The sequence below is a fragment of the Trachurus trachurus genome (assembly GCF_905171665.1).
Source record: "Trachurus trachurus genome assembly, chromosome: 1".
NCBI lineage: Eukaryota > Metazoa > Chordata > Actinopteri > Carangiformes > Carangidae > Trachurus > Trachurus trachurus.
Genome location: NC_139891.1, coordinates 17,514,988 through 17,541,793, shown reverse-complemented (window position 1 = coordinate 17,541,793; position 26,806 = coordinate 17,514,988). Strand labels below are relative to the sequence as shown.

At 39.6% G+C, this 26,806-nt stretch overlaps 4 protein-coding genes across 7 annotated transcripts; 2 read left to right on the top strand and 2 right to left on the bottom strand.

The window, feature by feature from the left end:
- Positions 1-1,026: 1,026 nt before the first annotated feature.
- On the bottom strand, positions 1,027-5,729 carry serping1 (serpin peptidase inhibitor, clade G (C1 inhibitor), member 1). Its single transcript, XM_083983109.1, has 11 exons — positions 5,572-5,729; positions 5,193-5,240; positions 4,945-5,053; positions 4,677-4,838; positions 4,223-4,519; positions 3,811-4,026; positions 3,189-3,332; positions 2,839-3,042; positions 2,607-2,746; positions 1,681-1,903; positions 1,027-1,534 (listed from the first exon to the last, which is right to left on the bottom strand). The coding sequence occupies exons 2-11, from the start codon at positions 5,238-5,240 to the stop codon at positions 1,287-1,289; spliced, it is 1,791 nt and encodes a 596-aa protein (XP_083839235.1). The 5' UTR covers positions 5,572-5,729; the 3' UTR covers positions 1,027-1,286.
- Positions 5,730-7,638: 1,909 nt separating this feature from the next.
- On the top strand, positions 7,639-11,466 carry tmem134 (transmembrane protein 134). Of its 2 annotated transcripts, XM_083984163.1 has the most exons (9): positions 7,639-7,878; positions 8,398-8,657; positions 8,763-8,830; positions 8,933-9,019; positions 9,307-9,383; positions 9,970-10,014; positions 10,410-10,535; positions 10,956-11,009; positions 11,107-11,466. In XM_083984163.1, exons 2-9 carry the CDS (start codon positions 8,445-8,447, stop codon positions 11,187-11,189), a joined length of 753 nt encoding a protein of 250 aa, XP_083840289.1. In that variant the 5' UTR covers positions 7,639-7,878; positions 8,398-8,444; the 3' UTR covers positions 11,190-11,466. The 2 variants fall into 2 exon arrangements, with proteins under 2 accessions (XP_083840289.1, XP_083840290.1); XM_083984164.1 differs by lacking the exon at positions 10,410-10,535 and having other exon boundaries at positions 7,642-7,878.
- Positions 11,467-11,929: 463 nt separating this feature from the next.
- aip (aryl hydrocarbon receptor interacting protein) lies at positions 11,930-16,530 on the top strand (the record flags this gene model as incomplete). 2 transcript variants are annotated; one of them, XM_083981044.1, is made up of 7 exons in its annotated part: positions 11,934-12,112; positions 12,701-12,883; positions 12,969-13,157; positions 13,667-13,843; positions 14,040-14,181; positions 15,027-15,256; positions 15,409-16,530. In XM_083981044.1, exons 1-7 carry the CDS (start codon positions 12,014-12,016, stop codon positions 15,412-15,414), a joined length of 1,026 nt encoding a protein of 341 aa, XP_083837170.1. In that variant the 5' UTR covers positions 11,934-12,013. The 2 variants fall into 2 exon arrangements, with proteins under 2 accessions (XP_083837169.1, XP_083837170.1); XM_083981043.1 differs by lacking the exon at positions 15,409-16,530 and having other exon boundaries at positions 11,930-12,112; positions 15,027-15,271.
- A 373-nt stretch (positions 16,531-16,903) lies between these two features.
- Positions 16,904-25,716, bottom strand: cdk2ap2 (cyclin dependent kinase 2 associated protein 2). 2 transcript variants are annotated; one of them, XM_083981178.1, is made up of 5 exons: positions 25,645-25,716; positions 24,407-24,576; positions 22,834-22,925; positions 18,440-18,560; positions 16,904-17,569 (listed from the first exon to the last, which is right to left on the bottom strand). In XM_083981178.1, exons 2-5 carry the CDS (start codon positions 24,459-24,461, stop codon positions 17,502-17,504), a joined length of 336 nt encoding a protein of 111 aa, XP_083837304.1. In that variant the 5' UTR covers positions 24,462-24,576; positions 25,645-25,716; the 3' UTR covers positions 16,904-17,501. The 2 variants fall into 2 exon arrangements, with proteins under 2 accessions (XP_083837304.1, XP_083837305.1); XM_083981179.1 differs by having other exon boundaries at positions 24,407-24,562; positions 25,645-25,697.
- Positions 25,717-26,806: the final 1,090 nt, after the last annotated feature.

The following is a 26,806-nucleotide window of genomic DNA, read 5'->3' as shown; positions in this document are numbered from 1 at the left end:
TCAGTCAGTGGCCTCCGGGAGTTTTCTAACTGTTGAATCGATCCGGCTGCTCATATTCTTGGTGTCCTTCGACAACCTTGTGAATGTCTCATCATTGACTGCAAAAAATGGATCCTTCAGTGGTGAATTAGGTTTAGAAAAAAAAGGGCTTGGGCATTATATAAAAGCTTGGGACTAAACTATGTATTGTTACAGTAATCTAAAACCATTTTTAGTTAAACCTTAAATGACTTTAACATGAAGGGTTGGGTGAGGATAATAGTGGGTTTATTCTGTACTTTCTCTATGCACATCCAAACTCCCAGCAAGTCGGCAGTGAGATAATCAAACCAAAACAACAACATGAACCTGTTATCCAAGCATCAAAGATGCACTACTGGGAACACTTAGTTTGGGGATCGTCTGGATGGAAGTGACCTATGACTTCACGTTTCTGACTGGATCTGTTGGCTTTGTTTACAGTCACTCAATTTTCTGACTCATGTCTATTATTGACCCCCGCTTAGCTTGTGTAATCATTTTATCTGCAATACGGCTGCATGTTTAGCAATCATCAGCTTGTATAATAGAGTGCAACTTTAGCTGATCGTTCTGGATGCTGATGTGTTTACAGTCTCTGCCATCAGTGTGTATTTGTTTGTGAATACGATGATTCAGGGTATTTTTTTGCTCAGTTTCTGTGCTTTACTAAGCGACATGACTTTAAAAAAAAAAAAAAGAGAGAGAAAAAAACAACAACAAACAAAACCTGTACTGTCACAGATTTTGACACTTGTCTTCCTTAAATTGATATCAGTGGTGATCATGCAGGAGGGCTGAGATGGGAGCGGGATGGGGATTCACTGCTGCAGTCCCTGTGTATTCACTGTCAATGTCAATCACACAGTATGGCTGCCATCCTGTGGTGGGTTTGTGTAACTACTTCGCAAAAATAAATCAAAGCTGTTTCAGTGCTCAAACTGTCTTCCTTTCATTCACAAGTGACTCACACTGTGCTCACACCTTTAAAAACACATGACACACAGGCATTGTTGTGCACACGTGTTTATTCATCATTGTGTTTGGAATAAATTCACAATATGTCTCTGTAAGGCTGAGCTAGATTGATACTCTATCTGCATTGTTATGAAAAATTGGCTGAAAAAAGCATAGTCACATAATGAAATGACTTGTAGCCTATTTCCCTTATATCAGACACCTTCTCTTTACTATATCTTTCTTTCTCTCCTGCTCATGTGCTTTGTTGCATTTCCCTCCCTCTCACCAACTCTTCCTCTTTGTCTCGCTCATGGGTCGGTCACTCGGCCAATGAAGAGGGGCACTTTGGCCTCGTCATTCCACAGCAGCAGGATGAAAGGCCTCAAGGCAGAGAAGGAAGGGAAGGAGCGAGAGAACGACATGGCGGTGACGGCACCAGCCTCTACTCCTTTTTCAGTCAGCTTGAGTAAGGCCCTGTGTCTGACTTCGCCAAGGACCATCATGTTGCCCGAGTTGAGGCCACACAGGTTGGGCTCCTCGAAGAGGGATGACAGTCCTGTGTGGGTCAGAAGGAAATACACAGGAAGCAAAGAAAAGTGAGTGGATTTCGCACAGGGAAATCGAAGAGCAGATGGGGAGACATTTTATTAGCAGAGTGTGAGTATGGCAGTCAGAAAAACACATTAAAGTTGATCAGCAAACCTAATTTCTTCATCAGTATGCTCATGTCTGGTTGGTCGTCCAGCTTGATTTGGGGCAGAGTAACCTCGATATATTGAGGGGCTACTGTTTGGATTTCCTCTATCATCTGACGCACAGCTGTGTCTGTCATCTTCTCCTCCACCTGCTGCAGGTCAGTCACTGTGTTGGAGCGCGGCAGCAGGATGTAAAGGCTGCTGTCGCCTGTAAGAGGAAACCTCGCCACCTGTTGGTTAAGAGTCAAAAAAGAAGAAGGTGTTTTTAATGTTTGATACTGTACAAATCTCCAATACTTAATAAAGTAAATATAGGATTAAAATATATGAGAAAATTTTGTGTCTCAATTTGGAAGGTATTCATGCTTTAGATTTTGAAGCTATCGTCTCCATAATGCTTTGAGAGCTGGACAGATGGGGAATAGTTATAAATGGGCCACAGCTACAGCAGATGCTTCAGCATTAAAGGTATGCTGGATTATCTGTTAGCCATTTCTGTTTGAAGTATACCTATAAATGCAAGATCAGACAACTGTTCCTGTATTACTTTGACACTAAATACACATAAAAATATTATGATTCTCACGTAAACTCTGCTGTTTAGAGGAGCAGCTCTTTCTGTGATGTTTTAAGCTTATATATTAATTAAGATGGACATCAGAGATGATTATATCATCGGAAAATGTTAATCACACCAAGCCAGACATGTCTGTTTCATGTTGTATAGTCAGATTGCACTGAGTTATGCCTCTTAAAAGGAGCAGCCTGCAAGCGTTGATGCAATTTGCTGTAATCAGGGTCTAAAGGGTTTTAAAGGATCTTAATTATCTTTCATTCAGTGCTGTGTCTTCGCCTGGTGTGTCTCACTGCAGCTGTATGCAGTAGGTGACTGGGTGGGTGACTCAGTTAGGTGTTGCCGTTTTTATTTGTTACCTGTGCCTTTAGCGCAACCACATACGTCATGGCCGCCATGTATTTCCGGTGGTAGAGGAGTGGCACTGGCACCATATCACCATCAAGTTTTGTGAAAAGGCCCTTCTTTTGTTTCGGATCAAAGTTGATCTTCCATTTACCTGACACACACACACATACGGTTTTTTTTTTTTTTGGTTTCTATTACTTCAACATGTGCACACTCACATTTATGCACGGACACTTCACTGACCGTTGAAGGAGACGGCGTTGAGCAGGATCATTTGTGTACCCGGTGAGACAGAATCAACTAACTTTGTGATTTTATTCTGGGTTTTATTGGCCACCCAGCTGTTGATCATCTGTGTATTGCCCTCACTGTTGTTCAGCAGCCTGGTGGGCTCTGCCTCATAGAACTGAACAGACTGGTTAGTAAAGGACTCAGTCAGATTTAAATCTAGGGAGAAAAACAAAACAAAGATACCATTATGAGCCACAAAGATAAAGATCCATTTAGTATTTGTAAGCACTCAAAATCTCTACAGTACATCCTTCCTCTCTGATTGCATTTTTCTTGGCTATTTTGTGACGGTAATACAGTACTTGGGTCATAGTAGATCTGAGAAGCCATCTGCAGGGAGCCAGCCAGCTTCTCTCTCAGCTTCTTCATCTGGAAGTGAACACAGTGGAAGTCGTGAGGCACACACACTGCTCTCTCAATGGCTTTGCGAGTTTTGTCCCTGGCACCTGAAGGTAATAACAAAGTGGAGACATAATACAGACAGACATATACTTTAGAGTGGTATAGAAAGTTGCAAGGTGAAAAATAAGTTGAGAAAAACCACTGTGACAAAGAGAGAGAAAAAAAAGTTACATAAACAATTTCTTTCTCTTCTCCACAGAAAACTAAACATAGAAAGAAAAGAAAAGAACATAATGTTTTTTTAGGCTGAAGAGTCTTCAATGTCAACAAATGCCATGAAAATTAACTATATGTTAGGGTTCTATCCATGCTTATGTTTCTGGCGGAGATCTAAAACAAAAAGTATCTAAAAAATTAAAAATAAATTAAAAGGTTTAATTGTAGGTGATTGTAAAATCATGTTTTGTGTGCAAATTATCTTTAGCTGTGTTTAATTGCACTAGTGAGTAACAGGACAGAGTACATGGGATGAACTCAGTAAGTAAAGCAGAATCATCAAATCTTCCTTCCTATTTTTCATACCTAGCAACAAATGTGAGAGCGCCCCACTGATGCTGATGGGAGAGATGAGCAGGTTGCTTGAAGGATATGACTCTCGGAGGTATGCATAGAGCTTCATGGAAAAGTCTGTCATGGACTCTTGCAACATGGGTGCATCTGTTCGGCTGTTCTCATCCAGGCATGGCTCCCACGCTCTGGGAAACCCATCGCAGGAGAAAGGAGGTTTGGTTGGAATAACTGAAAGAAAGTTAATGAGTTGGTTAAAATAGGTGTCAGTATTTACTTTGAATTGTGATTTTACTGTATGTTCAGACTTTTTTTAAATAAAGTGAGTACTCATCAGGAGCTCCGCTAGTTTGACATTTACTACAAGGACTGAGGGTTTCAAATGACAAGGATTAAAGTAGCATGTAGAAAAAGTTTCCAGACCTACTTTCAACAATGATTTGTATTGTGCTGAGCCTCTTCCCATCTGGAGTTTCACAATAGTAAGTCCCAGAGTCCTCAGTGACAGCCTCTTTGATCAGGATGGTCTGATCCTGGTCCATTGGATAGAGCAGGCTTATTCTCTCGGCTGTTTCGTCTTCGGGATGCAGTTGCATCCTCCCGATACCGGTGTCCGACTTTTTGAACCAGAGAGCGTTTCCTGTGACTTCGCTGCTGGGTGGGAGACTGCATGGTAGGTACACATCAGAACCTTGGTTTACTTTAATGGCAATTTCAAGTAATTCTGTAGAGAGAGAGAGAGAGAGAGAGAGAAAAGACACAAATGAGTCCGCTGCTTTTGAATTCAAGCCTCTTTGATTATTTCTTCATTATGTCCATTTTCAACTTCCCCAAATCAAAATAAACAATGTACACAAGATAAATAGAGGTGTGTATCTCACCAATAACTACGATGTTGTACGTTCTTATTGTCTCACTGTTGCCCTCCTTCACCACACAAGTGTACTCGCCGCTGTTGGCATGACTTACAGGGAATATGGACAGATACAAACCATCCCTTTTAACACTGACTGAATCAGATGGCTCCTCACTAATATCCTTGCCTGAATGAAAAACAAAAAAGGAATCAAATTGTAAAAAAATAAAAAAAATAAAAAGTTTAGATTTTGCAATCCAGGCAGAATGGTTGGGACAGAAATGTAATAAAACCATTGAAGATCCAGGTGATGGTGTATCCAGCGGAGTCAGGTTGGGCTAAAGGACATGGCAGCTCCAGACTGGAACCAGATATCACTCGCAGATGTGAGCATGATGACAACTGAACAGAAATGAAATGTCAAACATCTGATAAAAAAAAAATGTGTTGGATCCAACAGTCAAGGAGGCTTCTTGTCATATTGGTAAACATACTGCCTGAGGTATGAAGAGAAAATTTGACAATTCTCAGGAAAGTTTACCTCAAAAATGAGCTGCAGCGATAGGAAGAGTAAAGCCTGCCGTCTCATCTGCAGTAGAGCACAGAGCAGAGGGAGTTAAATGAGATGAGCAAGTTTGCAAATGAGGATTTCAAAATTAATATGGCACCAAGCCGGAAGAAAGATCAATATGTGGCGCAACCTGTGAAACAGAGATATTCTACTATTCTACTAACTATTCAAACTCTGATCACTTAACTTACATTGATTATAAGTACAGGTTTGCAGGGATTTATTTCATACAAGCCTCAGGAGGTAGATAAGAGTTGTTTGTAACAATATTGCATGATGTAATGTAGATAACATTTCTTAAGTTCAGCGATCAAACAGAAAAATGGTGGATAAACATCAAATAACTCACATCTCTTCAGTTTCCAAATTGGTCCAAATTCAGTAACAGCACCTGCTCTTTTTAACAAAAATGTCTCTGCTACATCCAAACACTGTTCACTCGATCCACCTCGATCCGACCGCCTGCTCCCGTAAACTGCACCGACAAAGACCAGTCTCTCATTGTTGATTTAGAGATGTTTGTGTTTGCATAATGCAGGTCTTCTGACTTTTTGGAAACCATGTGATTTCACAAGTTGGCAAAAGATACAAAGTGGGATGAAATTGGTGGTTCACTTTGCTGTCATTCTATGTATTTGTGCATTGCAAAGATATATTATTCTATCAGTGCTTAAATCTGGGTTATATATCAATACCTACTCAATCTTATTACACAAGTGTAATGTTATTGTGGGGGGAGGCTTTGCAGTTTCACTCATTTTCTGGCTTGTTATCAATTTGCATAAAAAATATTTCTGTCCTGAAGTGTTTTACTTAATTTGATGTTGTACAAGATGATAAACACAGGCATGGACATTGTGGATTGAAGTGAAGTGAGTTGTTGCTAATTGGAAGAAAATAGCGTTGCTGCATTTGTGACAAAACACATAATTAAGTGTCAAAGGAAATGAGCCATTGTGACAAAATGAAACATTTGATGAAAACATTTCATTAATTAGGGCATTTTAAGTGGAGTGAATTATCCTTATTATAATCACAAATCAGAGGTACTTTATCCAGTATACCGGGAAGTATAATTTTAGCCCACTTTTGTCAGTGCTTTCATTTTTGAGTAAAAGCTTATTTCCCATATCCTCAATATGAGACACAAAAGTGAATGATGAATTTAGATGTCTACATAATACCAATAATGTATAAGTGATTCCTTCATTCAAATTCCAACTTAAATACTAGAACGGAAGTAATAGTGACAAAACAAAATAATGCAAATGTTTATTGATGACAGCACACTTTTTACAAGATGAACAATTTCTCAAGTTTATTCTATGTAAAATCTGATAAATGACCTATGTGTAAGATACATTTAAACAGAATAATATGGTTAGCTGACATGTAGTCAGAATTTATCATGATCTGTCAGATCAGTAAATAACTATTGTTGTGTTGGGTTAAATGTACTTATCATCAATAGTAAACTATGACTATAACTATGGTTTAGTATTAAATGAATGTAGTCGTGGGTAGAGTAACAATATTGGGAGAGCTTTCCACTGGCTAAAGATCCACTTTTAGGTCCACTCCCAACGTGGGACAACAACAAACTGACAACTCATAGGCCTATACTCCAAATCATATATTCACAGCCAGGTAAAGTTTCTAATGTGGGTCTGACTTACGGACCAGGATGTTTCAGTATCTGCACTGCACATACATAGGCTACCTATCCCTGTCCTCACTTTATACCTGAGGAAATATGAAATAATTTACATAATAATTGTTGACGAAAATAAATCTAATATACAAGTCATTCATTTGAATGAGCCAACTCGACTACTCCAAAAAAATTCATCCACATCATCCTTAGGGCCCTGCACTGGCTTCCTGTCCAGACAAGAATTGATTTTAATTATTTTAACTGTCTATAGCCTAAAGCATTAAATGGTCCGCTCCAAATTATATCACAGCGCTTGTCAATCTATATACTCCATTATGATGTCTCAGGTTAATGATCCAGTGGTCTCCTTGTCATTCCCCAAATTAAAAACCAAATCAGGTGAATCAGCCTCCAAAAACTACGTCCAAAAACAGACTCAAAACATTTCCTTTTGCACTCTAGGCCAACTCTCCAACATATGGATTTAGCTGATTATATATTCGCTCTGTTTATATGTATTTTTTTAAATATATTTTTGTACTCTGCTTTGCTTAGGCCTATTTGTGTTGTGAACAGGTTGTGAAGCACATTGTTGTCTCTGTTAGGAAATGTGTTTGGCTATATAAAGTGTCTTCTTGTAGTCCAAGTCATACTGAGGGCCCCGTCAGCTCAGGGCCAAGTCTTCTCATGTTATGTAAGTTTAAAAGGTCGATCAGCAAATCGATCTTCGATTGAGCGGACTGGCTCCGGAGACGCAGCTTGGGCGTAATCAGTCGTGAGTAATCGAGCACCGGGTGTTAAAAAGAAAAGAGAGGAAGAGGTCCCAAACTTTTACAGAGACGTGTTTTTTTGTTCTTCTCTTCTTCTTATTCAACAACAAAACAAAAGTGTCGTTGGAAACTTTTCTGTTGAAGTTACACGGACTCTACAAACATGTGACCCGTCTCTAAGCAACGTGGAGCACGAGTTTGGCCTCGCCGGAGAAAAGATTTAGTCAAGACAGTAAGTTTTCCTCCTGGTCAGATGATCGACTAGCGGAAAGCGCACAAACAATGGCAGGGAGCAGCTACACAGCCAGTTAGCCGCTGCTTTATTGTAGCCCCCTTCGACCAGCTTTAGCCAAGTAATTCATGTATTTACTAACTTCTTAGTTTACTGTTTTTATAAAGTCCTGTTAAGAACAACGAAGTGTGTTGCACGGTTAATAATGAGGTTCAAAGTGTAAACGTGCTTTAATCCACTCGAACAGAAAGTAGAAACAAACAGAAAAAAGCGAAACACTCGATTATTTTTTTGCTCAGTAATTGCATGTATTTTATGTAGTAAGGCAGGAAGCTGTAACTTATCCGGCTCAGTGCAGCAGGACAGTCCGTGCAGTCAATGACTGATAAATGATACCATGAGATGTTCTTCTTCCATTGCTCTGAGTGCAGGCATTGTGGACAACATTGATCTCCCCCCTCCTCCTCCTCCTCCTCCTCCTCCTCCTCCTCCTCTCCCCTCTCCCTCCTTTGCCCACAGTGAGCAGCATCAAGCCACAGGACCTCGGGGTGTAAGAGGGGATCGCCATGGCAACGCAGTTTAGTATCGACGATGCCTTTGTGCTGGAGGGAGATGAGGAGGGAGCTGTGTCGGATGGAGAGACGGAGGGATGGGGGGCGCGAGACAAGGAGAGAGAAGCGGGAGAGATGACGTTTGGTCCTCTGTCTTTCTCTAAACCTCAGACTCATCCCTCTCCTGCTGCCACTGGCTCCCCCGAGCACAGCAACCTGAAGTACCAGGTACACACTAACTCACTTTTAGTGTGCCAGCACTGCACAAACATGAAGCTAGAAGTTGTTGTGTCTGAAAGTACAACTTGTTTTGATCGTGTGCTGTCTCTTTAGAATCTGGAAAATGAAGATGTCTTGGGTTACAATGGCAACTCCTCGTTCAATAACATCTTCAAAATTAGGTGGGTCCTTCGACTCGTGTCGTACGCCTGCGGATGATTCATCCTCAACCCGGCGAGAGGTTTGAGTGTGTGATGAAGTGTCTTCTGCTTTTCTCTCCACAGTGACCCAGCGACTCTCTCTTACTGCAGCTCTCAGTGGTCCTTCAGCACCTTGAGTTCGGTCACACAGCTCTCTGCACACTGCTGCGGGTGAGTTTGCACAACTGAACCTCCACAGACACACTCAGATTCTGAGTTTTTTTTCTCTCTTTTTTTTCTTTTATTCTTTTTCTTGCTTTTAATTGTATTTTTACTATCTTGGGTTTTATTTTAATTTCTTTTAAATGGTATGTTTTTTTTCCCTTTCCAATTCTTACTGTTAAATGTTTTGTTTTTATGTAAAGCACATTGAGTTGGCCCTTGGTATGAAATGTCTTATATAAATAAAGCTGCCTTGCTTTGCTTTGCCTTACACTTAAAGAAAATGTGTTGCTCAGGTGGGTGTCCCATCCGCTGGTGAAGAAAAACAGAAGAGTTGTTCTTGCATCATTTCTTCTCCTCATCACGGGAGTTGGTGAGTCTCACAAGCATTTCTCTCTCATTAAATACAAATAGATTGAAACTCCATTTGATAAGAAAAAAAAAATCAATTTCTTCTAGTTCTGTTGTTGTCATGCTTTCCCAGATTATTGTTCTTGCCTGTTGACAGTAATAGCATCTAGATGTACTGTAATAGCTTTCAGTCTTAAAACTCCTTTGAATGAGCTGCTCAAACTGCAGATGGTTTAGTAATTGGATTACACATTTACAGTTACAGTTGAATAGCTACAATTGAAAACAACTTTTTAAAAAGTACAGAAACTCTTTTATATGAAGCTCTAAACTTGCTCCATTATCGCAACATAAACATACTGCTTCAGATGTTTATCCAATTTCATACCAGTAGTTTGTTCAGTGTTGTGACAGTCAGTGACATGCCCGGCATTTCACTCACTGAACTTTGTCCCCTTGTTTATCCTCTAACAAAGATCAACAGAGAACATTTTAAAAAAGAAATTTGAAGACTTTGTTGATACACAGAGAGGATCAAAAGTCTGCAACCACTCTGCCATTTGTCATCTGATGCATATTGATGTGCTTTTTGTTTTGGTTCTTCCCAGCTCTTATTTTCACAGGTGTTGTCATACAGCTGAATCCAAATGCAGGTAAGACAGACAAAACATTTTGGTAAACTTTCGATTTTTCTGTGTGCAGTAATTGCACAATAGCTCTGCTTGTCCAAACAGAGGCCTTGTACCATAGTATGTCAAAAAAGTAGTTTGTGAAAACACAGAGTAGACTGATGTTTAGTTAGTACTAATTTACAAATGACTATGTTTTTCTGTGTATTTAAATACCAAAAAGTTAGAATAGTGCATTTTTATTGAATGTGGATTTTACGCAGAGTTTGGCAGCTCTTCATGCAATCTTGTCTTTATATTGTCCCTGTGGGTTGGTGGTGAAGAAGCACCCAATTTCAAAGGCCAAAGTTCTTTTGATGACACGCTGCACTGTTTCCCAACCCAGCACGCAAGGTCAAACTGTCCCACTTGTCTTCCAGCTTTACTTTTACAACTGGGGAACTGGAGTGAAGGAATAGAGCTGGAGGGAAAAAAAACAAAAAAACAAAACATAGCCGGGCAGGCGTGTGGGCCTCTGACTTTTGATCATTCACAAGATTGCAAAGGTTGAAAATGAAATGACCCATATTGAGTACCATTGCACACACAATGTTGCATAAGGCACACCTATATTATTCAAGCAGTAGTATGATTCACTTTAATATTTTGATGAAAGAAAGAAGTGAAAACTGAGAACTAAATTTCTCCACAGAGCTGTCCATAAGGACTTTATTTGAGTTGCAGTTGGTAGATTTTGTTTTCACTGGACAGGGCCAGGCTAGTTGTTTACCCCTGTTCCAGTCTTTATGCTCAGACAAGCATAAAGGTTAGTAGCTGTAGCTTCATATTTATTGTACAGTCTTGAGAGAGACAGTAGGAAAGCAAATAGTCATATTTCCACAATTGTTGAAATATCTCCTTAATGTGTTGTTGTTGCACTGATAAGTATTTGCAAGTGTCTTTAACTAATCAATCTGTCCTAACAGGGGTTTCAAGTGCTATTTTCTTTGTTCCTGGATTTCTTCTATTCATCCCTGGGGGTAAATGGATCATTTACTTACTAGAACTTCTTTTGCTCACACCAATAAACACATGCTTTGTCTGCTCATTAACAGTTACATTTCCTGTGTCCTCCAGTGTACCATGTGATATACATCAGCTGTGCTGTCCGGGGAAGAAGAGGCTTCAAACTGTTCTACCTACCATATTTTGAAAAATGACTTTTTATGACGCACCACATTTCTTTGTTAGTTATCTTAAAATGAATTGTATTTTGTCACTTGTAACAAAAATATATTGCCACATGTTTGATATTGTTATTTCTTGTCATTGTTATGACCACTACTAATTTAACCACTCAGTGCTTTGAGTATGTTTCCACTACATGAACTGACGTTGTTTTACACGTACATGAAAAAGAAGGAGATTGGTCTCGCCTGTGTTCTCAATGTGTGAATAATGACTGTGAAATTACAATAAAACTTTTGTATATTTTAATTGTTTTTGAGTCTAGTTAATTTTCCAAACAAACTTTTCTCAGTATATATAGCTACAAATCATGGGTTGAAACCATAGAGGTTGAAACCTGCAGCTCAGCCGCAGCAGGAATAATCTATCAAGGTTTGTTAAGGGAGTGATGAGAGATCAAAGAGGCTAAATTACCTCCATTAAATGCTCTAAATCCTGTTTTAAACAGGCAGTGCATTCATTTTTACAACACTAACATTCATTTAATTTTGATAAGAAATGTTTACCTTGTGGCACCTTGTCATGAATTGAAATTAGGAGTTACCACCTCAAATTGTAAGAAAATTACACTGTATGAAATTAAACTTGGGGCTTTGTATAGCATGCATGCTCCTAGATTATTATTAAAAGTAAAGCTATGAAAACCAAATTTCTCTTTTTGAGCCCCCTACTGTACCTGCACTTCCGCAGTCCACGTGAGGCGGGCGCTGTGACGCCTGAAGTGACGTCTGCGTCTGACGAAGCGACTCGGTTCGGCAAACATCGTCATCTGTCGTGAACCGAGACTCGGTGAAGGATGGAGGAAGAGGCACGCAAGCTCCTCGAAGAGGGAATAAGAAAGAAATTGGTCAGTCCCGGGAAAGGAGAGCTGTCGACCTTTCCCAATGGAACAAAGGTAAAAAACAAAACAAAAAAAACAATGACTCGGGGGGGTTCAGTCCTTCTCATCGGGTTTGTTTAGCATACGACGAAGCACGTTAGCTAATGCTATCAGCAGTTGTATCTTGGCTCGCTCAAGCTGTCACCGTTTAATGCTGCTGTAAAGACGCTGTCCTTGTGTACAGACATCGCTGGGAAGTGTCTAAGCTTCGCTGGGTCTGTGTTGATTTGAAGTTAGATGAATTTTAGACTGTTATTTTAGCCAGGTTAGATTTTTTTCCCCTGTTTTTTTTTTCTTCTTTTTTTTCATCTGATGGAAAAGACAGGGGGCGGGACAGGATGGCGCGTGTTTATGGTTTCTGATTCGTCAGCGCACGGTGTCAATCAAATTTCCTTCGCTGTGATTGGTCAGGAGTATGATGGAGCGTAGACGCTCTCCAGGCCTGTCTGAGAGGAGGCGATTGCTCTCTTGTTTCTAGTAAACAAGCTATCAGCCGCATCGATTATGTGTCCTTGAAGGGGCCTTGTCACAACGCTGATTTTCACAGTTTAATTTTCTGTTGAGCAGTGTTTGATTTTTGTCCTCTGATGTCTGATCCAACAGGTGGTCTTTCACTACCGCACCAGCCTGTGTGATGGCACGGTGCTGGACGACTCCAGGACCATGGGAGGCCGCAGCAAACCTATGGAGCTCATCCTGGGCAAGAAGTTTAAACTAGCTGTGTGGGAGAGAGTGGTCATCAGCATGAAACAAGGAGAAGTAGCAGAATTTACCTGCGACACCAAGGTTGGTCAGACTGGATATATCCTATTTGACCTAGGTGCTGACTTTTTTCTTCTTTTTTTAACCCATCTGTGTCCTCACCCATCAGCACACAGCACTGTACCCTCTCGTGTCTCAGTCACTGAGAAACATCAGTGCTGGCAAGGACCCCCTGGAAGGCCAGAGGCACTGCTGCGGCATCGCCCAGATCCACTCCCACCACTCGCTGGGGCACAAGGACCTGGATCAGCTTCAGGCCAGTCCACAGCCTCTCATGTTCACCATCGACCTGCTGGAGGTGAGGCAGAGGAGAGCCCCGATTAATACGGCTGGTGGTGTTTTATTGATTTGTATTGTTTTAATTCTTTCTGCAGTGAGACCAACACAATACCTGAGTTTTGATGCAGATGCTAAATCAGCACTTAGTTTGAGATATTAGATATTTGAAGAGCCCATTAACAAGATTACATAATGACCAATAATGTGATGCCAGCATTTGGTACTTGACAGATTTGGATACACTAAAGTACAGACACATTTGGTCAGTGCCAACAAAGTATCACAATGTTTGATATCAGCCCTAGATGCATCTTATGAAAGATATTTCTGATATTTACAAGGTTACAAGGTACTGAAAACGCCTAGGGACTCCAATATGAATTCACTATGATGGTGTCTTAATAGGTATTGTCCCGGCTGAAAAAGTCTGTGACACGGTTTCAGCAAAGTTTATAAACTACTTTATATTGAAGATGTACCTCAGCAATATGATATATATGTGCCGTTTGTGCTCCACTCTCTGGTCAGGTTTTATGTCCAGGGTCGTTCCAGCTGGATGTGTGGGCGATGACGGACGAAGAAAAACTGGCCTTTGTGCCTCAGATCCACGAGGAAGGCAACATGCTCTTCAAAGACGGCAAAATCAAGGAGGCAACGGACAAGTACTACAATGGCATCGCCTGCCTCAAAAATCTACAGATGAAGGTTAATGAGCAGTTTGTCCTTTGTTACAGAGATGAAGTTACAGTCACAGTTTTCTACACATCAAGTATTTTACTTTTTTAGACTAAATATAGTACTTAATTGTACTTAGCAATTCATGGCTTGACTCTGCCTGCCTCAGCATCAACTGTGGATTTGCCATTCAGCATATATATGTGTCTTTTGTTTCTTGTTTCAGGAGCATCCTGGAGATGAAACATGGGTAAAGTTGGACCATATGATCACACCACTGCTCCTCAACTACTGCCAATGCAAGTTACTCCAGGGCCAGTACTACGAAGTCATCGAACACTGCTCCTCCTTGCTCTTCAAATATGAAGGTAAAGCTATGTGGTGGTGGAGGTGATGCAGAAGAACTGGGAGAAGAAAGATTTCTATTGACCATAGATTACAATTATTTGTAATTAGTGTTTGTGATGTCAAACTAACAAAACATACATGTGAAAGCGTATGCAATGCTGCTTCTTTTAACTGGGCTCTCCACCATCATCAAAACACTAAATGATGGAATATCTTTCGTGGGAACAGCGTTTATTCCCCCAGTTAAGTTCACTGAAGCCGTTGGCTGTTGATGGCCAATACCTTCCCATGGTGTATGGCTACACTAAACGTTACTTTTTCATGTGTATTTTGAACATGTTGCAGTTGTTATATACAGTATTTTTGCATTTATACCAATACAGCTATTGTAATAGTTCATACCAAGACCGTGTATTCAACTTGTATCCAATAGCAGTATTCAATAGGACTAGTGAAGTTTCATAAAAATGTTCAAAAAAAGTTATGTGTATTTTCAAAGGAATTAATTTATTAGAATAAAGAGGATAGATGAATAAATCACCAGTTACCTCTAGAAACCAGCTGCATTTACAGCATATTATGGATTGCTGCATTTACTCAATCTTAACAGCTGATTGTACCATAACTTGTCTGTTCTCTCATACAGCAATGTGGTCACTGCCGATGAGTCAAAGTGTATTGTATTGATTATGAATGAATGAGTGAATATCATTCTTTGTCCTCTTCTTCTTATTGTAGATATTTTGTAAAGATCTGACTTTGATTGTCCTGACAATCAATATCCCACTCAACTCATTTTGTTAGTGACTACGTCCTTGATCTTCTAATTTACAATTTTCATTTACTCTTGTCTCCTCACTAACAGATAATGTAAAGGCCTTCTATAAGCGGGCCAAGGCCCACGCTGCGGTGTGGAATGAGACCGAGGCGCGTGCTGACTTTGCTAAGGTTTTGGAGCTGGACCCGTCTCTGGGACCGTCTGTAGCCAAAGAGCTGCGGGCCATGGAGGAGAAGATCCGCTCCAAGGAAAAGGAAGAAAAGGGTCGTTACAAAGGCCTTTTCAACTACAACGCACCACCAGCCACCGCCACTACAGTGAGTCCAGTCTGAGTTCTGTTAATTGCATCTAACCCCTTTATGGACACACATATTTACAGTAATTCAAATGAAATGCATGTCTGCTTTGATATGTAGAATTTAAGTTGAAGTATCATTCTTATGTCCTCTTCCTCCATCCATCCTCACAGGGTTGAATCTCTCATTGGGACGGAGACAAGAGGATGCCCGTGAATTTCAAGATGGAGGAGAAAGAACAGTATGCTGCTGGTGTTTTAGTTTTATCCATGATACACCCAAGCCAAACACCCTGCCCTCCATGGTACACCAAGAACCACTCTCACACACTGTCAGGTCGTGACTCACAAATGCCCCCACAAATTCACCAAGGTGCAATTTGCGTTCTGGCCTTATTCCTCCAGGCTCCCTCTTAAGTTTAATGGTGAAATTCAAGTTTTTGGCGAGGACATGCTGACATTATCAGGCCGAGTTCAATGACAGTTCAAATCCCACAGCGACGTTAGGCCTGCACTGGCCAGCAGCGCTGTTAATTCACAGCATCGTGCTCTTCAGTGTGAACAAGCTCCAATTTCTCACTGAACCTGTTAAAGTTTCAGAAATGTTGACACTTGGTGAATAACCTGCTCACAGCAAAGGGCTGCATACAGAATGATACCCTTACAATGACTGTAATAGCATTTATTTAAAAGACAGTTTACTTTCTCTAAGATTTAATCATGAATTTATCACTGTTTATGTAAAGTCATTGTATAGCAATTTCTTTTCACAATATTAGAAACAAGTAGCTGACACATTTAATGTTGTTGTATTGCTTTCCCTGAAACATGTGCAGACCTGATGGATAATCTTTACCTACTCATGACGTGACTATAGCCCAGCAAGGAACGCTTTGATTGAATTCCAGACAAAAGCTCTCCCTTCAGAAAATCAATCTGGTTTGCACAAGGAACATCGTGTACTCAACATGCTCACCTCTGCCTTTGCACTGTCAGACCATGTTCTTTCTTGGTCGCAGTAGAAGCACTGGAATAAGCAGGAGACTACTGTCTCCCGGGAAACCAAGCTGTCTGTGACAATCATTATATAACACATGAACTTGTGTTCTTTCTTTCCCTTATGTACTTATTTCATATGTAAGAAATACCATTATGTTATTTTAATGTCAAGATGTACTCAGCAAAACCCTCAGTATCTCTTTTACTTGCTTAGAAAGAGTGAAGCAGTGGGTTAAAGCCTGAACTGACATGCTATTGAGGTTGTGATTATGCATCGGAAAATAATAAATTTGTGTATCCCCAACTTTTCTTCTCTATCTCTCTCTTTTTTGTACATATTTGCCACCTATGGTGTGATGAGTTGAACCACAATAGGGCTAATCATTATTCTCTTGCACTGTAGACAATTAACCTTGTGTGAAAAGGGCCAACATATTTGCACAAGGTTCACTTAGTGAAAACATTTCAGAGCTCTCTCTTCTGTTGATGAATATTAACAGTGTTGTGCAACTGTATCAAATTAATTTCCCTGCGGGGATCATTTAAGTCTTTTAGATTCTTGGATTTCATTCTAACCAATAAGTTTAATGCACTGTAAAATTTGGTGGACCTTGAAGGTTTTTGTCAAAATCCTGTTTTTAGCACAAACAATGAACATGACAAACATGAATACTTTTTTCTTGTTATTTAATTAAGATATACATACTGAACTGCAAAAATCTGGTTTACAAAATTTCCGTACTAACAAATTGACTTGAGATGTACAGATTATTTAGGATTGAGAAACATCTAATGTGTGTTTAACACTACAAAATAATGATGAAAACAAAGCCAGGGTGAATGGAAACGGGGTATGTTCAAGATGCTCAGAAAATATTAAGTGGTTCTAGAGTGATGTTCAGAATAGAAAGTTGAGGACGAGTGCAGTTTCAACGTTGATTTCACCATTTTTAAAAAAAATTCTGTCAACTGGCATCACTGAACGGATACTTTAAACATTCCCATTCAAGGTCTTTACCTACAACTCTACTTTAAAATGTGCTGAAATTCACCACACTTGTTTCAAAATAGATACAAAACTGCATGTTGCATACACCCCTCACATCACAGAAAGTCATCAACAAAATAGGTGTGGTGGAATGCAGGGAACAGTGGAGACAAGGATGTAATGCACCTATAAAAAGCCATCAGGGAACAGGCAAAAGGTGGTGGGAAGGTGGGGGGTAACAGGGACAAAGTGAGGGGGGTGAAGGGATCTGTCAGAAAGGTTATGTGCGGGCGCTTCTTTCCGTCTCTGCGAGACACTCCCTGACCAGTGCACGGGCATGGATTATACCTGAACAAGACAAAACAGAAGGTGCAAGGTGTTAAATCAGCAATCCGACATTAATGAGATGTTCTGCAACAAACAGTTCCAAGCATTTATGAACTCCCTACAAGGTATCCTTAAGCATCCATTTATTCTTAATATCAGAATTTGGTCCTTTCTACTGACTGTAACTACCTCACGTCTTAATTAAATTAAGACGTAAAAGAGTCAAAACATAAACAAAAATTACAAGAAAGAAGAAAGGAAAAGAAAGATTGAGCCTATGAGGTTTATTTGTGTAAATTGTTACGCTCCAGGCCGTGCGTTATCATGTTTATTTGTTTGATTATTTATTTACTTTTCATTTCTCGTGGATTGGTCGATGACGATACCTTGTCTTTAAAACAATCTTGGGCTTCATTAATTGCTACCAAGAGGAGCTACACTAACTTAATTACAACCCAGTAGGTAGAAAATAATTGAATTTGGGAATGTTTCCCTCTGAAACAGACTGTGCTGACAAAAATAGAGTTATCAACATAAACGCTTTTGCAAATAAGAACATGCTCTATTGGTTCACCAAATTGCCATTCGCTGACAAAGACATTCCTGCCTTCCTTCATACTGACATTACCGATGTTTCGGGTCAGTTAAACCCCAGACAAGTCAGCTTCCCTCAAAGGTAGACAGGTAATTGCCCTGACAAACAGATGGCTAGGAATGAGTTTAAATTCACATTCCTTTCTTGAATCTAAAAGCAGAAATTTACATAATAAAAGTACAGTAGAAATACATTCTTCCGCCCTTCAGGAGTTTAATGAACCATTCACAACAAACACCACAGGAATCATCAGTTGTGCGAACAACAGACTCACGCTTTTGACAAGTAAAACATACCTCTCTTTAGCCTTTCCATAGCACTCTTGCTCCCAGCGTATGTAGGCCTGATCTCACGGCTCATCTCCTCAATGACAGACAGAAGCTCACTGTAGGTGGACCCTTGGGACACTTTGACAGGCTGTTTGTGTAATATAGAAACATAAAACATACCATGGTGAGACAGTGGGGAAAAAAACTCAATTTAGACTTGGCACAGCGCAAGTGAAAAGAAGGATCGATGAAAACTGTTTCAGACTTTTGTAGAGCTTTATATACCTATTATTCTCAGCAACTCAACAACTCAACCTCAACATTGAGGTCACATGCCTGCAGCCTTGTGGTATTATCAAACTTAGTTGTCCTTCATAAAAACAGCAGAAATGTGGAGCAATACTTGGATGTGCATGTCTAGCAGCATTAAATATCCAGGTAAATCATCTGAAGCAGATTATCTAAATTGTTGCAACTAGTCAAACACAGCTCCTCTAAATGACAGAATAAACCCAATGATCCTGAGTGACTGAGCCTTTGTTTTGTTGGTGGGTGCATACATATGAAACGCCTAACATTTAAAAGACACGTACTGCTGCAACTGAAAGAAAGGTCCTTCATAAAATCCACCTGAAGTTCAGCAATAAAAGTCTGTTCCCAATTAATGATTCTTTTTTTATAAACAAAACACTTGCTTCAAACATTTGAACACTGCACACTAGTATACTTCTTACTTCGACATCTTTAATGAATTTGCTTTGCACACATCATTTAGCTGGTACCCCAGTTTATAAAGTGTCTGGTTAAGCTATTACGTCAAGTGAAAGATCTTCTTTTTTTAAAACAATGGAAGAATACAATGAAGGGTGGTGTGGCTTGGTTACTGCTTCATACAGATGGATGACAAATTAAAAGGATAAATCAAAGAAGAGCGTGCACACTCAAAAGAAGAAAAAAAGTCTGGAGGTGCTCGGCTAACAAACAATTTAAAAAGAACAAGAAGCCACCAACACCCAGTGTCCTTCTAATATCTTTAATGCCTCACTGGTACAGGCAACCCACACAAACCGGTTTCGACGGTTAGTCTTCGTCAGTGTGTCAAAATTAAAAGGATAAACCTGAAATGTGTTTAGAAACATGATACCAATGCCCCATCCATAGCGCACGAGGGGTCATTGAATGGCTTGAGTATGAAAAGTGAATTGACATGCAGGGGAGACCCCGAATAGTCTACGATTCATCTGATTCAACTGCCAATCTTGCCGTCGTATTGTCGCAAAATGTGGTTATGAAAAAAATATTGTACCATTCTGACTATACAGAGGTGCTCAGTGCTGCTGAACATCTGATTTGACATAGGATTTTTTGTTTTCTAATAATTCATGATATATAGCCTTTTTTGATAGAAACATAAGCGGTGCTTAATCGGCCGGGGCCAGAGGAAGGAACTGCTCGTCTCTCCTCACTTCATGTTGTTTCCCTTAAAAGGATGGATGGATATACTGTTACCTCATGCCAACTTAAGAATTCAATTTGTGTGTTTATAGCTTTCTTCGCAGGTGAGATCATGAATCAATGAGGGAAAAACATTTTTATTCGACTGGCAAAAGGGTTAGTCGGGGACCCCCCTATTGACATGAAAATATGCCATGGTCTTCACAGCCTATTGAACCCCTATAGGAGATGTTTGACAGTGCTCTCCACCACCATCATCACAACTAATATACAGCGCAGTGGGGAAAATAATTATTGAACGCGTCAATAGACTTGCATGGTGAGCAGAGGCCACGGCATCTGAGTGCATTACTCACTGTTTTCTTTTTTTAACAACTGTACCTGCTAGTTGCAGGTCTCTCTGAAGCTCTGTCAGTGATCTTTGGCTCTTGGACAACTCTTCTTAGCACCTGGTCATGGCCAGTTTATGGTAAAATGACTGTTGTTCTTTTTTGGATATTGGCACTAACGTCCGTTACAGAATTCAGTTTAAAATCCTCTTAATCACTTACAAATCTCTTCATGGTCTAGCTCCACTGTACATTTCAGAACTTTTAGCACCGAGATCCCTCAGATCTGGAAATCAGATGCTGTTAGTTGTCCCACAATCTCAGCTCAGGACAAAGGGAGATCGTGCCGTTTCTGTTTTAGCTCCATTGCTGTGGAACAAGCTCCCCCTCAGCTGAGTCTGTGTATCATTTTAAAAAGCTTTTAAAAACCCACATACTGACTGGCATTTGTGCAATAATTTTAATGTTTTTTTGTTTTGTTTTTTGATCTTTGTTTCTATTGTCTTATCTATTTCAATTATTTTATCTTATGCTTGTTCACTGTTTTCTGTATGATGTTTTCTTCATTTTTTGATTGCTTTATTTTCTCAATGATTTTGTATTTTGTGAAGCACCTTGTAACCTTGGTTTTGAAAGGTGCTATAGAAATAAAGTTTTTTATCATTATTATTATTAATAATAGATAAAACGGTGCATTCAGACACATCTGTAACCGATGCCATCAGTATGTTCTGCAAAATAAGTTTCTGAAAGTCTTGACAGCTCTTTGCTTTTCCCCATCATGCTTCTTGTGTGACACCAAACCTTTTTATTGGCGTCAATTTGGACTAAACCAGCTGATATTTATTTGCACTGACAGGGGACAGGATTACTTTCTAAATACTGACAGACTCCAGCTGCTTTCTTGGCTTTCCAAACCTTTTTGCACGTCCTTTTCTTCATGTGTTCAATACTTATTCCCTGTGTCATTTCACTTTATTACACATTACTTAATATGTGGACATAAATGTTTGGATTTCTTTGTATATGTGCATTATTATACAGTTGTGTTCAAAATAATAGCAGTCCGACATCACTTGCAAGATAAATCACTGATTTTGTTAGAATTTCAACTTTTTTTTTTCAACTTTTTCTAGAAGATTTAGTAAAGGTATAGAAAACCAACAGACCCAACAGGCATGACGTGCATGCTGCTGATTCTGTGAAACTGAATCATTTACTGAAAGGGGCGTGTTCAAAAAAATAGCAGTGCCAAGTTCAATTATTGAGGTCATTGATTATGTGAAAAAAATAGGTGTTAAACAGGTGGCCCTTATTCAAGGATCAAGGCAACTGATGCTGCATATGCTGGCTGTGCATTTGTCCTTGAAAAACAGAGTAAAATGGGTTGTTCAAGACACTGTTAAGAAGAAGAGCATTCTTTGATTAAGAAATTAATAAAAGAGGGGAAAACCTATAAAGAAGTGCAGAAAATGATAGGCTGTTCAGCTAAAATGATATCAAACGCTTTAAAATGGCAGCCAAAACCAGAAAGGCGAGGAAGAAAAAGAAAAACGACTATTCGAAGGGATCGGAGAATAACCAAAATGACAAAGGCTCAGCCAATGATCAGCTCCAGGAGGATCAAAGGAGATCTAAGATTGCCTGTGAGTACTGTAACAATCAGACAACGTCTATGTGAAGCCAAGCTATCACCAAGAAGCCCCCGCAAAGTCCCATTGTTAAAAAAAAGACATGTAATGAAGCGGTTACAATTTGCCAAATAACACATTGACTGGCCTAAAAAGAAATGGCGTAATATTTTGTGGACTGATGAGAGTAAGATTGTTCTTTTTGGGTCTAAGGGCCACAGACAGTTTGTCAGACGTCCTGCAAACACTGAATTCAAGCCACAGTACACAGTGAAGACCCCCACCCCCCCACAAGCATGGTGGTGCAAGCATCATGATATGGGGATGTTTCTCGTACTATGGTGTTGGTCCTATTTATCGCATACCAGGGATCATGGATCAGTTTGAGTACACCAGAATACTGGAAGTAGTCATGTTGCCGTATACTGAAGAGGAAATGACCCCAAACAAGACAATGACCCCAAACACACCAGCAAGCGTGTAAAGAAAGATGTCAACACTGGTATTTTTTTGAACATTATATTTCTTGACTTTCTGTAAAATATTATCAAATTAAATTACTTTTTCCAATTTTCTTGGTTTGAAATAGAATGTGCAGTGTCCCCAATGCAGTTGTGTTCCTTAAAATACTATTTATTTGAAGAATTTTGAGGTTTACTCACCTTTTTAAACACACTGCTATTATTATGAACATAACTGTATATAGTATGTGCATTATTTGGGTTGTGAAAATCTCATGTTAATAGCTCTATTAGAAATATATTTCCTGAGAAAAATGTTGACGCATTCAAAATTATTTTCCCCGCTGTATTTTGATGTATAAAATAGTGTTCATCCCTCCAGTTCAGAGTCCAGACATTTGTAGAATCAATGCCAAGACAGACTGAAGCTGTACTTTACAACACACTTTTTTACCCTTTGTTTCCTATCTATATACACAAGGTATTATTAAAGTAAAAGACACAAGAGCACAAGAGAAGAATGGATAACTGTGCTGCAGGCATACCTGTACAAAGCCCATGGAGGGTGGGCCAAAGTCACTAAAAGCTGGCCTAAAGTTGGACGACGAGGGAAGGGATGGAGAGGGCACCGACGAACCTGGACAAAAGAAAATAATAATTTTATTAAACTTGGCTCCTGGAACATTTTATTTTATCATAGAGCAGTATGATGAATAAAATACATTACGTTTCCCTGATACTCAGAAGTAACAGTCAATTCTTTTTACATCTAAAGGGATATTTCAACATTTTGGCAAATTCGTCTATTCCCATAATCCCTATAGTCTTAGAAGTAGGTTCATTACCTTTAATTGTCGGTGCAAGCTGTTTTTAGATCGGCGGGGAAAAGACACAAGCTGCACGGTATTTCCACGTTTCCCTCATTATACTAAATACACAATCCAACAACTCCAAAACACTTGCGGACAAGTTGTGACCTGCACATTCACCACGCTATGAAATAATAACATATTAATTTTATAACATTACGACACATGAAGCAAATACTCAGATCTACAGTACAGGTCAAAAGTTTGGACACACTCAATGCATTTCCTTTATTTTCATGACTATTTACATTGTAGATTCTCACTGAAATTCCACTAATGAACCCTGACAAGGCACACCTGTGAAGTGAAAACCATCTTCAGGTCAGGTTCACCTCTTGAAGCATCAAGAGAATGCCAAGAGTGTGCAAAGCAGTAATCAGAGCAAAGGGTGGCTACTTTGAAGAAACTAGAATTGGCGGGGGCAGAGATAGAGGAGGAGGAGGAAGAAGGAGAGGAAGAAGAAAAGAAGAAAGAGAAGACAAAGAAGAAAAGACGTGTTTTCAGTTATTTCACACTTTTTTGTTAATTCCACATGTGTTCATTCATAGTTTTGGTGCCTTCAGTGAGAATAAAGGAAACACATTGAATGAGAAGGTGTGTCCAAACTTTTGGCCTGTACTACTTGCTTTTGAAATCACTCTGCCCAGCAGCTGTGTCTGCAATGTAGGGCCGGTTATGCAATTGCTTCGAAAACAACTGCATCTCATAACGTTCCATTATTATTTCATAGCGTGGTGAATGTGCAGGTCACAACTTGTCCACAAGAGTGTTTTGGAGTTGTTTGAATGTGTATTTAGCTTGAAGAGGGAAACGTGGAAATACGGTCCGTGCACCTCCATCTCTGCGCCACCAATCTCAAAACAACATGCACCGACAATTAAAGGTAATGAACCTACCCCTATGACTATAGGGAATATGACAATAGGTGAATTTGCCAAAATGCTTAAATATCCTTTTAAGATACTTCAGACTTCTAGACCACATGCTAAACATTGTCATTTACCACAAGTAACATACAATATGAACACAAACTATTTACATGGTTGGTTTTGTTATTCCAGCATGATTATGCATTGTACCTACTGTCCTGTGTTGTGTGGTTACTTTCACTGAATTTGACTGAGCTATCACTGGTTTGTTATTATTTTCCATCTCTATGGTGTAAGATGTTTTGAATCCTTGACATGGAGAATCTGTAACTTGCCAATAAATACCTGAACAACATTGAGGCTGTGAGGTCTCACAGTACCTGGAGGGGTGTGGTTGGAGCCAGACGGCGCAGGAGCTATGGGTTTGTAACTCATGGCGATGTCAGCAGGCAGCTCCCCGTACGACGCGCCACTTCCTTCAGTCCCGTCAACCCGGTGCTTATACAGCTTTACTGGTGGTGATGAGCTCCTAAGAGCTTATAACAAGAATCTACACAATTGTGAAGATAGTATGTATGTATATTCAGGCTGTAGTTAATAAAGCAGTAAATATTTAGAACTACGTGCAAAAATTAAGCACATTTTGCCACAAGGAAGTGTTCGTATATTAACATATAATTTCCCTGAGAAAGCACTAACGTTATAAACTTTTTGCAAACAACAAAGTCAACTCTGCCCAAATGAGTGTTTTTTTCCCATTCATAATCAGTTTCATCAGTTGTTTCACACTAAATAACATAATACATATCTAATATACATAGCACTTCTCAAAACAGTGCTTTACATATACTAAGTCACATACACAAATAGTAGCAACTATAAACATAAAATAATAAACGACAATAAAACTGTTTGAAAAAAACTAGAGAGAGATATTTAATTGCCCCCATGCACAGGCCAGAGAAATGCCTTGACGTTTAAGAGAAGTCAGATGGGGATGTCCAGAGTATGGTGACTCAGATAACCACCACTGTTTACAAAACATAATCTCATAATGAACAACACGTCTAGCATGGTATCTCTATTTCCACCATCTCACGGAAACCATGTCACTGAGAACTGAGGCTGCTCAGACAGTAAATATTGGCCCTGGCTCGTCTAAGTATGTTGTTCCTAATGAAGTGCTCCTTGCCTTTCAAACAGAGCAATGTTCACTTGTCATTCAAATGTGACAGGCAGCTTATAGTATCTGATAATTAGCTGCGAATTGTACGTGATAAGTTTCGGGAATGCAAAAAAAAAGGGGGGGCTTAGGCAGCGTGAATGGCTGAATGGCGATGATGACAGATACGCGGGGAGCCGTAGGTGCTCACTGACACAAAAGCTGACGTTAGCTTCAGAGGAAGGTGCCGAGCTGCTCACTACTACTACTTGGTAACGTTAGCTGGATTAGCTAACTGTCGCCGGTTAGCATAACACTAAAAACTACAACGCAGGAAAAACAGTCGTAAAGCGCCCGTGGCTTTCTACAAACACAGAGCGAACAATGGAGGGGTTATATACACCTGTGGCCATTGAGGAGACCACAAGTGATTCAAGAAGAGTGGTATTTTTGTACCTGTTTTAAGGAGAGTGGATATCCTCTGTGGTCGAGAGTCCTGCCTCTTCCTCTGAGCCGGAGCCTGCGCACTGAAGCGGAGTAGTGGACGTTCTGTTTTTTGGCTTTTGGAGCGATGTGATTGGCCGATGGAACACCTGTGTCGTCTGGTTCCAAACGGTGTCGTCACAGGGGAATCACCACGGCAACAAAACAACATACACTAATAATAATAATAATAATAATAATAATAATAATAATAATAATAATAATAATAAAAAAATAAAAAAATAAAAAATCCATCCAGCATCACCACATCAAGCTGGCCTGCTCTCCCATGCCTTTCCAGCCCACCAGAAGCTGCCTTCATCAGCTCTTGTTAACTATTTCCCATAACAACTTCTTGTTGTTTATTGTTTCTTTTGGATGCCCATTAGTCTTCATTGAGTCTTCACATTAGGCTAAATCATTGTCTGCAGGCCTATATAACATCTATCGCACGTCTGCCCATCCTGGATAAAGGATCCCTCCTATGTTGAGGTTTCGACAATAAGCAAACAAGCAAATAGGCTAAATCAATAAGTCAATTAATTAAAAAAAAAAAGAATCAAATGTTATTTCATGGTCTATGAGGGATTATTTATCCAAAGGAGTGGGATATGATATGATTACATCTGAAGCAGAAAACAATCTATCTGATTAAACATAATTTTAATATAATTATCCTATTATTAGAATGAATCATTTTCCATAGCGAGGACGTATTATCTATTTTGATGCTAATGTAGGCTATATTTATGTGAACCACCTTTTCAGTGCTGCATTCGAATGAGCAATAGGGTATTTTTTATGTTTAAAAATTGCAAATTGTGCAATCAACATTGCTTATTTAGTTGCTGTTGTTTTTTCAGGCAAGACTACTTCACATTCACTTGCAAATGTGTGTTGTATAGGCAAGTTTCATATGCATAAATAAATCAATGATTGAATATGAAATACGCTCACTTCACTGCAAAAATGATGAGTGTGTGTGTGTGTGTGTGTGTGTGTGTGTGTGTGTGTGTGTGTGTGTGTGTGTGTGTGTGTGTGTGTGTGTGTGTGTGTGTGTGTGTGTGTGTGTGTGTGTGTGTGTGTGTGTGTGTGACAAGCAGAAATGCAAAGCACAATGCAGAGCAAAACTGGA

What these genes read in the sequence shown, in the direction of transcription:
- cdk2ap2 (XM_083981178.1), bottom strand. Translation starts at nt 24,461, where the DNA reads ATGAGTTACAAACCCATAGCTCCTGCGCCGTCTGGCTCCAACCACACC. An exon ending in CTCCAACCACACCCCTCCAG is followed by an intron (nt 22,926 to 24,406) that starts GTACTGTGAGAC and finishes TCTTTTGTCCAG; the next exon opens with GTTCGTCGGTGCCCTCTCCA. An exon ending in TATGGAAAGGCTAAAGAGAG is followed by an intron (nt 17,570 to 18,439) that starts GTATGTTTTACT and finishes TGTCTTGTTCAG; the next exon opens with GTATAATCCATGCCCGTGCA.
- serping1 (XM_083983109.1), bottom strand. Translation starts at nt 5,240, where the DNA reads ATGAGACGGCAGGCTTTACTCTTCCTATCGCTGCAGCTCATTTTTGAG. An exon ending in CGCTGCAGCTCATTTTTGAG is followed by an intron (nt 5,054 to 5,192) that starts GTAAACTTTCCT and finishes ATTTCTGTTCAG; the next exon opens with TTGTCATCATGCTCACATCT. An exon ending in CATACTGATGAAGAAATTAG is followed by an intron (nt 1,535 to 1,680) that starts GTTTGCTGATCA and finishes TGACCCACACAG; the next exon opens with GACTGTCATCCCTCTTCGAG.
- tmem134 (XM_083984163.1), top strand. Translation starts at nt 8,445, where the DNA reads ATGGCAACGCAGTTTAGTATCGACGATGCCTTTGTGCTGGAGGGAGAT. An exon ending in AATAACATCTTCAAAATTAG is followed by an intron (nt 8,831 to 8,932) that starts GTGGGTCCTTCG and finishes TTCTCTCCACAG; the next exon opens with TGACCCAGCGACTCTCTCTT. An exon ending in TCTCCTCATCACGGGAGTTG is followed by an intron (nt 9,384 to 9,969) that starts GTGAGTCTCACA and finishes GGTTCTTCCCAG; the next exon opens with CTCTTATTTTCACAGGTGTT.